Here is a 15410-nt window from a genome sequence, read left to right as displayed (position 1 = left end):
ATAAAAATGCAAATTGTTAATAATAAGAGATATATAAAGAAACATGTTATTAAAGGAAGTGGTATATTCGAAACTATAAGAGCTTTATTTAAAAGAGTAAAAGCGTCAAAATGTAACAAGAGTGTTGAAGAAGGTGGCTGCTAATGATTTAGGAAAAAATGCAATAACTGCTGCTAAATCAGCAGGAAAAGAACTTTCAAAATCAGCGATAGAAGCTGCTAGAAATGCTGCAGTTGAAAAAGGAAAACAATTAATTGATAAAGCGTCATCAAAAATACCTTCAGAACCTTAATAGTGAAAAAAGTAATCTTAATAGTGAAAAAAGTAAAGAAATACTTTCAAATTTGATAGCATCTACTTCTTATGGATCTAATGATCTAAAATAAATCTCAAATATAAATAAATTGATGATGGGGTCTGCAATAAGATCAGTAAAAAAAGCTCCATGCATAGGTAGGCCATGCAAATTATCAAATGAAAATGCTGTAAGAATAGAAGATCTAGTTAAAATGGGACGCGGACTTCGACTTGCGTAAAATTAGATTGCGTAAATTTTTTATATCGTTTTAAGAATTGTCAATCAAAAAAAAAAATTTTTATAATGTATATAAAAAAATAAAATGACGACTTAATTTCTAAACTTAACGACTGGAATTTCTGTAAAATTAAATACTGAAGTATTTAATTTTACAGAAATTCCAGAATTAGATAATGGAAAGATATAAAGAACTTGAATATAGTCCAATTAATAGTACAAATCTAAATAATCCTGGAGAAATAAGAATCAACATTGAGAAATCAGAGATGTTCGCACTTCCATCTAAACATTAAGAAATCAGAGATGTTCGCACTTCCATCTAAAGCGTATCTCTTATTTGAAGGACAACTTGTTAAAGCTGATGGAACAGCTTATGCTAATGCAGATGCAGTGGCGCTTACAAATAATGGTGTTATGCATTTATTCAGAATAGCAACATAAGAATTATCAAACCAAAATATAGAAACTGTTTATTTTCCAGGTCAAGCAACTACAATGTTAGGAATGCTTAATTATGCAAATGACTTTCAATTAGCTCAAGGATTAAATTGATTGTGGAATAAAGATACTACATCAACAGCAGTACTTGCTGATAACACAGGGTTTGCAACAAGACAAGCATACCTAATTCAGAAACCAACTACAAAAGGAACATTTTCATTTTGCGTACCTTTAAGACACATTTTTGGATTCTGTGATGATTACGACAAAGTTATTTATGGGCTTAAACATACAATAACTCTTACAAGACAAAGTGATGATAATGCAGTTTTTAGGCTTGCTGCTGTAGCTGAAGGAAAAGTTAATCTTACTAAAATATCATTGTTTATGCCAAATTTGATACCATCAAGTGTAGTAGAGAAAAAACTTTATGGGGAAATTGAAAGAAAAGTGACAGTTCCATTAAGTTTTAGAATGCGTCAGTGTGATACTACAACTTTTCAACAAGCTACTTCATTTATTTGGCCGTTGTCTATAAGGACATCTCCTGAAAATCCAAGATAAGTTATTGTCGCATTTCAAAAAAATAGAGCTAACTATGACCAAACTGTCAATTCTTCAATATTTGATCATTGTGACTTGAAAAACATGTACATTACTAATAATAATAATGACAAATTTCCTAATGAGGATTATAATTTGTCATTTCCAAATCAGCAATTTTCAAGAATTTATAGAGATGCATCTTTGTTTAAAGAAAAATTTTATGGAATGAATGAATTGATTGCAAACAGAAATATAATTCCTTCTGACTATAGAGATTTATACCTAATCTTTGTTTTTGATATTAGCAAACAATCAGAAAAATTAAAATCATTTACAATACAACTACAAATTAAAGCATTTTTTAATACAGCTGTACCAGCAGGTACTCAGGCACATGCTCTTGTATTATCCGATAGAATGATGGAACTTAAATCAAATGGTAATGAATTTAGTGTTAATTAAATTTTTTTGAAAATTATTTAAAATTTTTACTTTATATAATAAAAATGTATTATACAAAGAAAAGTTTAAAAAGTTTACAAGAAGAAAATAACATTTCAAAAACATCTGACAATATCGCTACATTGATAATGATTGCAATGGAAAATGGGTTATTAGATAAAGAATCTATTATGGCTGAAGTGAAAGAAGTAACTGAGAAAAGATCAGTTGGAAGACCTAAAATACATCTAGTAAAAGATGTTGACGAGAAAAGATCAGTTGGAAGACCCAGAATACACCCAGTAAAAGAAGAGAAAAAAGGAATAGATCCAAAATATGAAAGATTAAAAACAATTAAGAAAAAACCAGTCACTATTAAATTAAAAAAACATGGATACGAAAGAAGAAACAGTATATAAATCCTTATATAGTGCAATGCGTGGAACTGGTCATGGATATAGATATCTTGAAATGCGTGATGGTAAGATTGATAATGTTTATAAGATTGAAATATCAAATTCTGAAAAATTAAAAAAAAATTAAAATATCTTAAAAAAAATCTTTATATATAAAAATGGGATCTGATAGTTTATTTGAAAATCTAAATGGAATTGAATTTTTAAAAAATAATTTAGATAAAGTAAATTGGCATATGTTATCTAAAAATCCAAATGCCATTGAAATGTTAAAAAATAATTTAGATAAAGTATGTTGGATATTTTTATCTTTTTATACAAATGCAATTAAAATATAACAAGCTAATTTAGATAAAGTAGATTGGGAAATTTTATCTTTAAATCCAAATGCAATTAAAATTTTAAAAGCTAATTTAGATAAAGTAGATTGGACTTGTTTATCGAAAAATCCAAATGCGATTAAATTATTAAAAAATAATTTAGATAAAGTAGATTGGGGATGGTTATCTGAAAATCCAAATGCGATTGAGTTGTTAAAAAATAATTTAGATAAAGTAGATTGGAATATGTTATCTGCAAATCCAAATGCAATTGACATTTTAAAAAAGAATTTAGATAAAGTAAATTGGAATTGGTTATCTGGAAATCCAAATATCTTTACATATGATTATGAAAAAGCATTTAAATTAGTCCTTAAAGAACCAAAAAATGAGATTCATATAAAAGCGAGAAAAATGTGGAATTTTTTAATTGAAATTCAATTAAAAATTTATTTTTTAATGCGATTGAAATATTAAATTCTGAAAAATTAAAAAAATAAAAATTTTATATGACAAGAAAAAATATTTTGTAAAATGATATAAAGAAAATAAAAATTAAAAAAAATTATTTTGCTATATAAAAATGGAAAATAAAACGGTGAAAGAATTAAAACAAATCGCTAAAGAGCGAGGAATTAAATATTATTATAATATGCGAAAAAGCGATCTCATTACAGAGTTATCGCACACACATATAAGAACAGAGTATCTACTTGATGAGCCTGTTCCAGATATATCATCAACAATTTTAGCTCCGTCACTATTTCAGCCTATTACACAAATTACAAAATAAATAAATAAAAAGATGAGTTATCTTGCAGATTGGATTTTATCATATGTTCCTCATAAAATCAAAAAAACAGCTAATGAAAAGATTAATGAATTAAAATCTACAGTTTCAAATTTGTATCAAAAATATGGAATTAGAAATCCGATAGAATTTATGTTATCACGATCAGCTGTTAAAAATGTGACAAAACATTTAACAGTTAAAGGAATAAAAGGATATGATGCTATATCTTTCATGAATGCTGGTAAAAAAAAATTCAATTAAAATACTAAATGAAAATAGAAAATTAAAGGTTTATATAGTTCTCACTTGTGAAATGGAGCGTACTGATATTAAAACAGGAGAAACTATAATCACATCTGCTCCATTAAGAACGAGTAATCAAGTTGTATTAGAAACAACAGATTTAGACGATTTTTATGAAACATAAAAGCAGAAAATTTTAGAATCCTTATCATTATATCAACAAGCAGGATCAGGTTGGAGATTTGTTTCTGTTAAAAAGATGGATATCAATTTTATTGAGTATAATCCTATTAAAGCTAAATCATATATTTTATTTAATAAAAATTTAGCAACTAAAAAAGCAATAATTAATATAAAGAATGAAGATAATCAATGTTTTAAGTGGTGCATCGCAAGAGCATTAAATCCAACAGTTAAAAATTCTGAAAGATAAAGAGCTTAAAAATCAAGCTGAAAAAATAAACTGGGATAAAATAGAATTTCCAGTATCATTAAATCAAATTACACAATTTGAAAAGAACAATCAAGATATCAGTGTCAATGTATATGGTTATGAAAATTCAGAAGTTCATATTTTGCACGTATCAAAGAATAATGATCGAAAACATTTAATAGATTTACTATTAACCTCAAATGGAGAAACGAATCATTACTGTTTAATAAAAAATTTAAGCAGATTACTTTCATCACAAACATCTAGACAAAATACTAAAGTGTATTATTGTAGAAATTGTTCGTTAGGGTTTAATTCTGAAGAATCATTATCTAATCATAAATCTTATTGTGATACACATGATTCAGTACGTATCGAACTTCCACCACCAAATTCAACAATACAATTTACTAATCACAATAAATCAATGAGAGTTCCGTTTGTAGAATATGCTGACTTTGAAAGTCAAATTGAAAAACAAATTGACACTTGTGAACCCAATCCAAATGAATCTTATACTAAACAATATCAAAAACATATTCTAAGTTCATTCTGTTATTATTTTAAATGTTTTGATGAAAGTTTTTATCAAAGCAGTCCAGTCACATTTACTGCAAGTAGTGAAACAGATGATGTTGCACAAATTTTTGTTGATAGTTTACAAGAAGATATTAAGAAAATTTGTGATAATATCAAATTTCCAAAAAAGATGATATTTACTCCTGGAAACAAGGATGATTTTAATGCTGCAATATCATGTCACATTTGTGGAGAAGATCTTGTAAAAGATAAAGTACGTGACCATTGTCATTTTACTGGAAAATATAGAGGTGCTGCTCATCAAAATTGTAATTTAAATTAAAAAATTCCAAAATTCTTTTCAGTACTATTTCACAATTTATCTGGCTATGATTTTCACTTATTTATAAAGAAATTATCAGGAGGAAAATTGAGTTGCATACCAAACAATGAAGAAAAGTATATTAGCTTTTCTAGAGAAATTAAATTAGATGAGTATATTAAAGAAGGTAAGAAATTTGAAGTTAAACGTGAGCTTCGTTTCTTAGATAGTTATAGATTTATGCCTTCTAGTTTAGACGCTTTATCAAAGAATTTAGCAAAAGACTAGTGCAAAAATATCGGAAAATTATACTCAGGTAAACAATTAGATTTATTACTAAAAAAAAGGCGTATATCCATATGACTGGGTAGACTCTGTTGATAAATTTAATGAAACCCAATTACCACCAAAAGAATTATTCTTTTCAAAATTGAACAATGAAGATATAAGTGATAATGAATACTCACATGCACAAACTGTATGGAAGGAGTTTCATTGCAAAACATTTAGAGATTATCATGACTTGTACAACGTTTCAGATGTGTTTCTACTAGCTGACGTCTTTGAAAATTTTAGAGATGTTTGTATGAATTGTTATAAATTAGATCCTGCTTGGTATTATACATCACCAGGATTAGCTTGGGATGCAGCATTGAAGAAAATAAAAGTAAAATTAGAACTGCTGAGCGATTACGATATGATCCTAATGATAAAGAAAGGAACAAGAGGTGGAATCAGTATGATATCCAATAGATTAGGAGCTTCTAATAATAAGTACATGGGTGATGATAGTATGACAAAAGCAAAGAATCAACATTCATACAATATCTAGACGCTAATAATTTATATGGATGGGCAATGAGTAAACCACTTCCAACACATGGTTTTAAATGGATGGACGAAAATGAAATAGAAAACTGGAAATCAACTACATGTACACTAGAAGTCGATTTAGATTACCTTGAACATCTACATGATGAACATAATGATTATCCACTTGCACCTGAAAGATTAAATATTGATAAAGTTGAGAAATTAGTCCACAACTTGAATAATAAGAAAAAGTATATAGTACATTATGAAAATCTAAAACTATATGAAAGATTTGGATTAAAGATTACTAAAATTCACAGAGGCATAAAGTTTGAAGAAAGAGCATGGCTCAATGAATACATCGAACTAAATACAAACCTTAGAACTAAAGCAACGAATGATTTTGAAAAAGACTTTTTTAAACTGATGAACAACTCAGTATTTGGAAAAACAATGGAGAACATTGAGAACAGAGTTGATATTAGATTAGTAACAGACAGAAATGAAGCTATTAAACTAGCATCAGAACCGAACTTTGAAAGTAGAACAATATTTGATGAAAACTTAATAGCAATACATATGAAAAGAACAAAATTAAAATATGCTAAACCAATTTACTTAGGAATGTGTATAATAGATTTGAGCAAAACTCTAATGTATGAATTTCATTATGATTACATAAAATATACTGATCGATCAAAACTATTATTCACAGATACAGATTCTTTAGCATACGAAAATAAAACCGAAGACTTTTATTACGATATTTCTAAAGATATTGAAAGCAAATTTGATACAAGTGAGTTTAACCCAAATCACCCAGCAATTAGTAATGTAGGATTTAAAGCTGGTCTTAATAAGAAAGTAATAGGAATGTTTAAAGATGATGCTGGAAGAGCACAAATTGAAGAATATGTAGGACTCAGATCAAAGTTGTATTCTTACAAAGTACACAGAAAAGATAACAAAAAATGTTAAGGAGTAAAGAAATATGTTGTTAAAAAGTATATAACACATGAAGATTACAAAGATTGTTTATTAAATAAAAGAGATCATATAAGGAAAATGAATGTAATAAGATCATATTCACATGAAATTTACACAGAAGAGGTCAATAAAATAGCATTAAGCGCAGAAGACGATAAAAGAGTTATTTTAGAAGATGGAATACACACATTAGCATTTGGACACTACAAACTAAAAGACAATAAGACAATAAGACAAACAAGACAATAAGACAATAAGACAATAGGACAATAGGAAAATTAAGAAAAGAGGTCAAGGAGCCCAAGGGGTAGGGGAGCCCAAAAATTATTTTTTGAGAAAAAAATAATTTATAAATAAAAATGGAAAATATTTATAAACTTGTCAATGTTGAAGGAATAATTCTACCCAATGAACCACTAACAAATTTTCAATTGATCAAAGCAGCAAAAGTATTAAAAATAAAACATTTTAGAGATGTATTTGTAAGAGATCAATTACCAAAAAATGCACAAAGAAAAGAATGTGGAATATTAAATACAGGAGATTCAAGTACGCAAGGATTTCACTGGATTTGCTGGTACAAAGATAGAGATAAAAAACTAAGTTTTGACTCTTATGGACTACCACCTCCCGTTGAAATCGTTGATTATTTAAAAAGTCCTGTTTATTATAACAGTGAAAGAGTTCAATTTGGAAATACCTCATTCTGTGGACACTTGGGTTTATATGTTTTGAAAAAACTAGATGAGGGACATGGTTTTCAAAATATTATTAATAATCTATGGTAATTTTTTTCTTTTTTATATATAAAATGCCTGTCGATATATTTGGTACTACTACTTCACATGTATATTTAAATGGTTTAATAATATCTGAAGCTAATAACTTGTTCATTCGTAGAGATGGACAAAATAATGCAACTAGTAAGTAATATTAATATGAATTCTAAGAAATTAATAAATGTAGCAGATCCTACTAACTCACAAGATGCTGCTACAAAAGATTATGTTGATAATAAAGCACTTAGTCTTAATGAATTAAGAATAATAGCAAATTCAAGTTTAAGGTGACTTGAATTAAAATACAAGACTATTCCACCAAATGCAGGTGCTGATGCAACAACAATTTTTACGCAATCTACTAGTCCTGGTATTCTCAGAAAACTATGGTTAGCATTAGACGGATTAAATACTATCAATGATATGGGTAGTGTATTTCTTAGAATATATGCAGATCTGGAGATAATAATATTGCTTTAGCTTGTGATATGTTATTTGCGTCACCTAATGGATTATTTTATGCAAACTCTTTGAAGGTTGTAATGCATATACAACTAATGCACTAGGAGGCACTTTACACTTGATATGCCATTTACTACTAGTCTAGTCATTCAATTATACAATAAAACTAGAAAAAACGTTATATATTGGATGCAACCCCATATTACAATGACTTCATCAATACCTCAATCATTGTCACCTATTAAATTATACTCAGAAACATTTAGATTTGCTCCCACAACTTATGGTAAAGAATATATCTTATTAGACACTACAGACAATGCTAAACAAGGTGTTTATCTTAAGTATATTAGATTGCATATTATTGGATTATCTGGAAATTGGTGGGAATCTCGAGTACGCATGTATGATGCAAAAAATTCTCCAACAAATACTAAATATGCTATACAACCGTGGACAACCTATGATGGAGATGGTACTAGAGTAGGATATCCTGGATTTGATTTAGATAGTAAATGTATATACGCCTCATCTGGGTTAGATGACTTTTATCTTTCTTTGTGGAAAGGTAATAATATTAATTCATTTGGAAATGATTCATCTGGACTATTGTATCAATCAAAAAATGAAATTGACTCTACAAATACTATCTCATTTTACAGAAATTTTACTGATTCCATGCCAAGTGTTACTACTGGAAGAAGATTAGTAGTAACATTAAACTCTAGGGATTCACAAGAGGGGAAATCTGGAAGTTTTAATATATTAGGGCATGTTTTCTTTTACGCTTAAGCTAGATTACATTTTTGCGTAAGTCATCAATGAGCTATAGCTTAGATTTCACAAGTGAAATTGATGTAACCATAATATATTAATATATTATGGTTGATATAGATGAAATATGATATGAGAAGATGGATAGGTATAAAGTTGAAAAAAAATGAGCTAGAACCCGTATTTTATACTACTGTTATTTAATCAGGTAAAGTCGTGAATTATTGTTTTGTTAAAAACTTGTATTTACTAAATTTAGAACTATAAATTAGTTCTCAACAGACTTTTTTTTAACTTTGAAAATATAAACTTCGAAATTTTAAAGTTCGAATTTCATTACTTCGAACTACTAACTTTCTAACTTTAATATACAATTCGCGTTATATTAAAACGATTAAATGCATTATAACATTTTTTCTTGCTTTCTGTTATTATAAAAGTTTATTCATTTCTCTTCCTCTTTGTGAATAAAAATGTTAATTATAAAACTTTTAATATAATTAATAGAACTACAAGTTGGAGAGCGTCAAACAGTTTTAAAAGATAATTTGCGATAAGCAAAAATTAGCAAACTTTTAATTAAAAAAACTTTGAAGAAAAATTGAACTTTGAAAATTTAAAATTCGAATTTCATTACTTCGAAATACTTTGATTGTATACGCAATTATAAGGACTATTTTGTTCAAGTTCGAAAAAATTGACTTCCGTGTTTTCGAAGTCCATATCTTTAAACTGCGAAATTCGAGGTTCGAAAAAATTTTCGAAGTTTTTCAAAGTGAATTCTTCGTATTGCAGAAGCTTACTATTCACGATTTTTCTACTGTCTATTCAAAGTTCAAACGGAAACAGGTACCTCTCCTTTCTTTTGTTATTGATGCTAACTATTTATACTTTTTACTGTTCTTCCATTATATGTTTAGTTTATTGAAATTAACTTCATATTTTTCATAAATGTAGATAAAAACTCAATATTATGGATGTTGTTGATAATGTTCAAACTGGGGATAATGTTGAGGATTTGAATGGTGAAAATATCAGTGAAAATGGTAACAATTTAATTGACGTGGAAGATAAGAATACAAGTTGTACTGTTAATAGAAGAAAGAGAAAAAAAACTTCTAATGTTTGGAAATCTTTTGAAGAGGTGTCTGAAACTTATAAGAATGGTACAATAACTTATAAGGTGAAGTGCAAAGGATGTCTTCAGTCTTGGCAAAAACAAAAATCTGGAGCTACAACACAACTAAAAAGACACATAGGCTTATGCATACCACTGAGGACTAGAGGGAAGAATAAGGGATTGCCTTTTCTGCCAGAAGGTAATACTGGATTGGATGTTAGTCTTAAAGAACTCTCTTTAAATTATGATCCAAAAAAAATTCGAGAGATACAAGCTAAGATGTTTATTGCACATGAGTATCCCTTTAATATGATTGAACACAAGCGGTTTAACATCTTTGCAAAGGCTTTGAATTACAAGTACCAAAAGGTGTCAAAAGTTACCCTCAAATCTGATTGTATCAAGGTGTATCAAACTGAAAAGGACAAATTAAAGAACATGTTGAAAAATGTTAGTAGGGTGTGTTTAACTTCAGACAACTGGACTTCAAATCAAACAGTTGGGTATATTTGTGTCACTATTCATTTTGTTGATAAAATTGGATATTAAAAAGTTTTATCCTAAACTTTTGTGAATTAGAACCCCGTCACACTAGAGTTCTTATTGCTGATTGTATTGCCAAATGTATGGAATTATGGAAAATAGAAGAAAAGGTTCAATCAATAACTGTTGACAATGCAAGTTCAAATGATATAGCTGCTACGTGCTTGAAAAACAATTTAATTTCACGAAGTAAGCTCTATTTCAAATCTCATATATTTCATGTTCGTTGTGCTGCACATATATTAAATCTTTTGGTGCAAGATAGGATAAAAGAGATTGCTTTTGCTAGTGATAGTATTAGAGAAACAGTGAAGTATTTAAAGAAATCTCCTTCTCGTTTATGTAAATTTGGACAAATTGCAAAGCAAACGGATGTTCCAACGAACATGGGGTTGCGACTTGATGTCGCAACACGTTGGAACTCCACTTATACGATGTTATAGCATATTCTGCCATTTAAACTTGTTTTGAAAGAATATGCTGCAAGGGATGCTAAATAAGAATGGTTGCCTTCTAATGAAAATTAGATTAAAGCTGAAAAAATATGTAAGTTTTTTTCGGTGTTTAATTTTCAGGAACCAAATATCTAACAGCAAGTTTATATCTTATTCAAGTTTGGAGTGTGAAACACATGTTAAACACACATCTTGCAAGTGATGATGAGTACATGAGGAAAATGGCAGCAACTATGTCTATTAAATTTGACAAATATTGGGGTGATTGCAACATGTTGATGTCAATTGCTTCTGTCTTGGATCCTAGTTTCAAAATGGAGTTTTTGAAGTTCATTTTTCCTCAACTGTACAATGTTGTAGATAGTCAAGATCATCTCAAGAAGGTTATGGAAGTGCTCAAAGAGTTGTACCAAACATATGTTAGTGAAAGTGAGACAACGGGATCAAAAGATACAACCATTAAGGATAAAAAACAATTTTCCTCAAATTTGCAGCAAGTTATTGACTTTGAGCAGTTTTGCGACACAAATTCAGTAGCTGAAAAGACGGAGTTGGAACTTTATCTTGAGGAAAAGCGTTTCAAATGTGAACCGTCAACCCACTTTACTTTTGATGTACTAGGTTGGTGGAAGGTGCATAGCATTAATAAATCAATCCTCTCAATGATGGCACGAGAAATACTTTCAATTCCACTAACATCAGTTGCTTCAGAATCTGCATTTAGCGCAGGAGGTCGAGTGCTTGATTCATTTAGAAGTTCATTATCACTTGAAACAGTCGAAGCTTTGGTTTGTTGTGCAAGATGGTTAAAAGATGATCAAGATAAAAAGGTAATGTTATTCTCTTAGTCATTTTTATGATATCTTTTTTAATTCAAGTTTTAATACCAACTAATTTTGCAGGTTGATCTTGAAGATGGAAATTTGAATGTTGTTATACCGACGTTTCTTAATTCTACTATATGAAAAGATAAACAATTAAGGTTCTTATTATGTTTTTATTTAGCATGATATCTCCTTTCAAATTCCAATTATTTTTTATATTTAATTATCTAGATTCATTCTCATGCAAGTTTGTTGTAAAATTTCAGATTTTCAGCGCACTTTTGAGGTTCAACTTCAAGAGAATTAGAGGTAGGCTTTTTATCTTGTTTCATCCAATGCAATGAGAGCAAGACTTATATTTGTGAAAATGTAATTTGAACTATTAGAGTGCAGTGTTTAGTAGGAATTATTATGCTTGTGAGAGTTTGCATTATGTTTGAACTTTGAACATTAAGTTTGAACATTGAACTATTAGATTTAACTTTTATTTTGAACTATTAGATTTGTGGGATCTTATTTTATTATGTTGTTTATTTGCATGTTTAATAGACTGTAGGATTGTTTATGTTGTTTGTTGATTTGGACTTGCATTATTTACAGACGAACCTTTAACGAACAATTTTTTTTTACTAAACGAGCTTTAAACTAACAGGTTACAATAATTATTTCGAGTTTTAAACCAGTCGAGCTCGAGCAACATGTAAAACGAGCCGAGCCCAAACAATACTAATCCTTAACGAGCGGAGCTCGAACAAAGAATCTCATGTTCGAAACAAGCTCGAGCCGAGCCTGAACACTCTTAATATGTAAACGAGCCAAGCCGAGCCCGGCAAGCTAGGCTCGTTCGGCTCAATTTACAGGCCTAGTTGTTATTAATTGAGTTATTTCATATTTTTTGTCTTATTATTAAATTTATTATAGCTTTATCGATATTATTATTATTTTAAAGTTAACTTAATTTACACATGGTTTTATTATTATTTTTGTTTGTTTATTTTATTTGGGTGTCACTCAAATGACAAGTTTTTAACAATATGAGTGACACCTAACCTATCTTCGTAAAATTATAAAAAGAACTTGTAATTTTTCAATTTTTGGTTGAATAAATGGATAAAAATTAAACTTATGGTACTTAGAGAAAAAATTAACTAAATTAAAACACTTCCCGCGCAAAAACTTCATGAATACATGAAACATATTCGATGTGAAGACAGTAACATATTCAAACATATAATTCGCTAAGACTTCAAGAATAAATGAGGCATATTTAATACTCTCAATGCAACTAAGACCTGTTACACGTTTTTCCGAACCAAAATATAAGTTTTTTCAATTGCAATATATATGAAAGTTTTTTCATCAAAAAGTATGACATATTTGGTATGTATGGAAAAGTTTATTTTAACTACAATTATAATCTGGTAAAAGTAATGCGACTATAACAAATCTTCAAGGGTAGTTTTATTTAGAAAAGATATAATTTTCAACATACAGTACCTTGGGGCTTGGCTATAAATAAATCTGTGGATTTGATTTTTTCATAAAAGCACGTATTGGTGTTTGTTTTCAATGAATGAAACTTGACATTTTATAATCAGACATTATTTGGGAAAATTATCCATGAAAAACCATTTTTTTATAAAAATTGAAGTTATTATTTTCAATACCACAACTAAATGTTTAACAATAATGTCACGTTATATTCAGATAAACTATGATAGTGTTAGTTTTTCTACAAAAGTTGTGTTTGCATAAATAATCCTAACTTTTAGCCCCATTTAAAAAACTGTTTTCGGTATTTAGTATCATTTTTTGAAGTACTCAAGACTTAATTTATTTAATTATGTTTGCTGATGATTCTAATTTATTTCTTAATCATAAAAACATTTCTACACTTTTTAGCAAAATGAACATTGAGCTAGCCAAAATTTCCGAGTGGTTTAGATTGGTTTAGTGAAGAAGGTGAAGTTTTGAGTGGTTTAGACTGGTAGAGTGGTTTAACAAACTATCATTAAATATTGATAAAACTAAATGGATTTTTTTTCATCCTTATGGTAAAAAGCACAAGCTGCCTAGCAACTTACCTTTTCTTTTTATCGATAACATAATTATTAAAAGAGTTCTAGTGACAAGATTTTTAGGTGTATTTATCGATGAAAATCTTATTTGGAAAAGCCGCATTGCGACCTTGTGCAATAAAATTTCAAAGAGTATAGACATTTTATACAAAATAAGAAACATTCTTGATAAACATACTTTAATTCAATTATATTATTCGCGAATTCATTCCCATATTAACTATGCAAACATTGCTTTGGGTAGCACTTATTAAAGTAAACTTAAACCTCTCTATCGCCAACAGTAGCATGTTGCATGCCTTATAAATTTCAAGGACCGTTTTGCTCATGCCTAGCCTCTTTTATATGATATGAAAGCACTCAATATATATGAATTTAATGTTTTTAATATTCTTCGTTTTATGTATAAATGCAAGATTCAACTATCACCCGTTTCTTTTTGTATTATATTATACTTATATTTACAAAGAGATTGAAATAAATATATTTTAACAGAACGATAATTTAATTCGACAACCATTTTCTCGCACAATTTTTGGAAAATTTTTTATTTTATTTCGCGGACCATTTTTATGGAATATTATAGTTCTAAAACCTCTAAAGATTTTCCGCAAGAATGTAATTTTGATTCTTTTGAACAAAATCTTAAAGAACTCATTTTTTCAACTGAAAATATACTTATCTACTTTTAAATTTTTGAAAATCCCTATATTAGTATATGCATATATTTAATGTATATTCTTTTTTATTTATTTTTTTGTTTGTTTTTATATCCACAAGCAATTAACATGTTTAGTTTTAGTCAATTATTTAACATGTTTTAGTTTTTAAGTTTTAGAACTCTTCTATTGTAATATTGTATGTTTATTTTTATTTTAATTTTTAATATTATATTACGAACTTTATATACTTTTATTATTAAATTTAATTTTGTAATAAAATCAAACGAGAATAATAACATTGAAAAAAAATAAATAATAATAATAATAAAAAAAATAAAAAATACAAAAATATTAATATATATATATATATATATATATATATATATATATATATATATATATATATATATATACACATAAATATATTGGTGTGGCTTGGTGTTTTTTTGTTGTCAAAAGTGTAAACGGAAATTTGGTAATTTGGCTTAACACACAGCGATAACCACCGTATGGCTATCTAGGTTCCTTTTGCACAACTTTTTGAACAATCTGTGGTGAGTAATAAATATGGAGAAAATTAAGATTCAGTAATTATTTTCGACAAATTAGATTTATCTAGTAAACTATGGACATCATTGTTCGCATGAGTCATATACATTTTTATATCAATATATAAAATATATGCTAAAACTTTTTAATTTTGAGAAAACTGCTTGTTGGTTGTTATAGCTAGTCCAGATAATTTGCAATATTCTTAAATTAAAAGCAATTGTAAGCAATTTATGATTTAATTTGGCCTCAGTATTGTGTTGCAATAAAATATTACTAAACATCAGGGGCGGACGCAGGTTTTTAATTTACCCCGTCAAAAAAAAAGCGCTTTACGCCATGTTGTTTAATG

The 15410-nt window shown here is 28.2% G+C and overlaps 5 protein-coding genes across 5 annotated transcripts; all 5 read left to right on the top strand.

The window, feature by feature from the left end:
- Nucleotides 1-841: 841 nt before the first annotated feature.
- Nucleotides 842-1543, top strand: LOC136075767 (uncharacterized). The gene is made up of 2 exons (XM_065789204.1): nt 842-947; nt 1104-1543. The coding sequence occupies exons 1-2, from the start codon at nt 842-844 to the stop codon at nt 1541-1543; spliced, it is 546 nt and encodes a 181-aa protein (XP_065645276.1).
- Nucleotides 1544-3997: 2454 nt separating this feature from the next.
- On the top strand, nt 3998-5844 carry LOC136075766 (uncharacterized). The gene is made up of 4 exons (XM_065789203.1): nt 3998-4112; nt 4168-5001; nt 5056-5199; nt 5360-5844. Exons 1-4 carry the CDS (start codon nt 3998-4000, stop codon nt 5842-5844), a joined length of 1578 nt encoding a protein of 525 aa, XP_065645275.1.
- Nucleotides 5845-5870: 26 nt separating this feature from the next.
- On the top strand, nt 5871-6803 carry LOC136075765 (uncharacterized). The gene has a single exon (XM_065789202.1). The coding sequence runs from the start codon at nt 5871-5873 to the stop codon at nt 6801-6803; it is 933 nt and encodes a 310-aa protein (XP_065645274.1).
- Nucleotides 6804-9800: 2997 nt separating this feature from the next.
- Nucleotides 9801-10496, top strand: LOC136075764 (uncharacterized). Its single transcript, XM_065789201.1, has one exon. The coding sequence runs from the start codon at nt 9801-9803 to the stop codon at nt 10494-10496; it is 696 nt and encodes a 231-aa protein (XP_065645273.1).
- A 77-nt stretch (nt 10497-10573) lies between these two features.
- Nucleotides 10574-11910, top strand: LOC136075763 (uncharacterized). Its single transcript, XM_065789200.1, has 3 exons — nt 10574-10904; nt 11066-11775; nt 11848-11910. The coding sequence occupies exons 1-3, from the start codon at nt 10574-10576 to the stop codon at nt 11908-11910; spliced, it is 1104 nt and encodes a 367-aa protein (XP_065645272.1).
- The last annotated feature ends 3500 nt before the right edge of the window (nt 11911-15410 follow it).

The sequence above is a fragment of the Hydra vulgaris genome, chromosome 02 (genome assembly GCF_038396675.1).
Source record: "Hydra vulgaris chromosome 02, alternate assembly HydraT2T_AEP".
In the NCBI taxonomy this organism is placed as follows: Eukaryota; Metazoa; Cnidaria; class Hydrozoa; order Anthoathecata; family Hydridae; genus Hydra; species Hydra vulgaris.
Note: the sequence above shows the minus strand (reverse complement) of the source record. Positions and strands in the feature narration are given on the sequence as shown.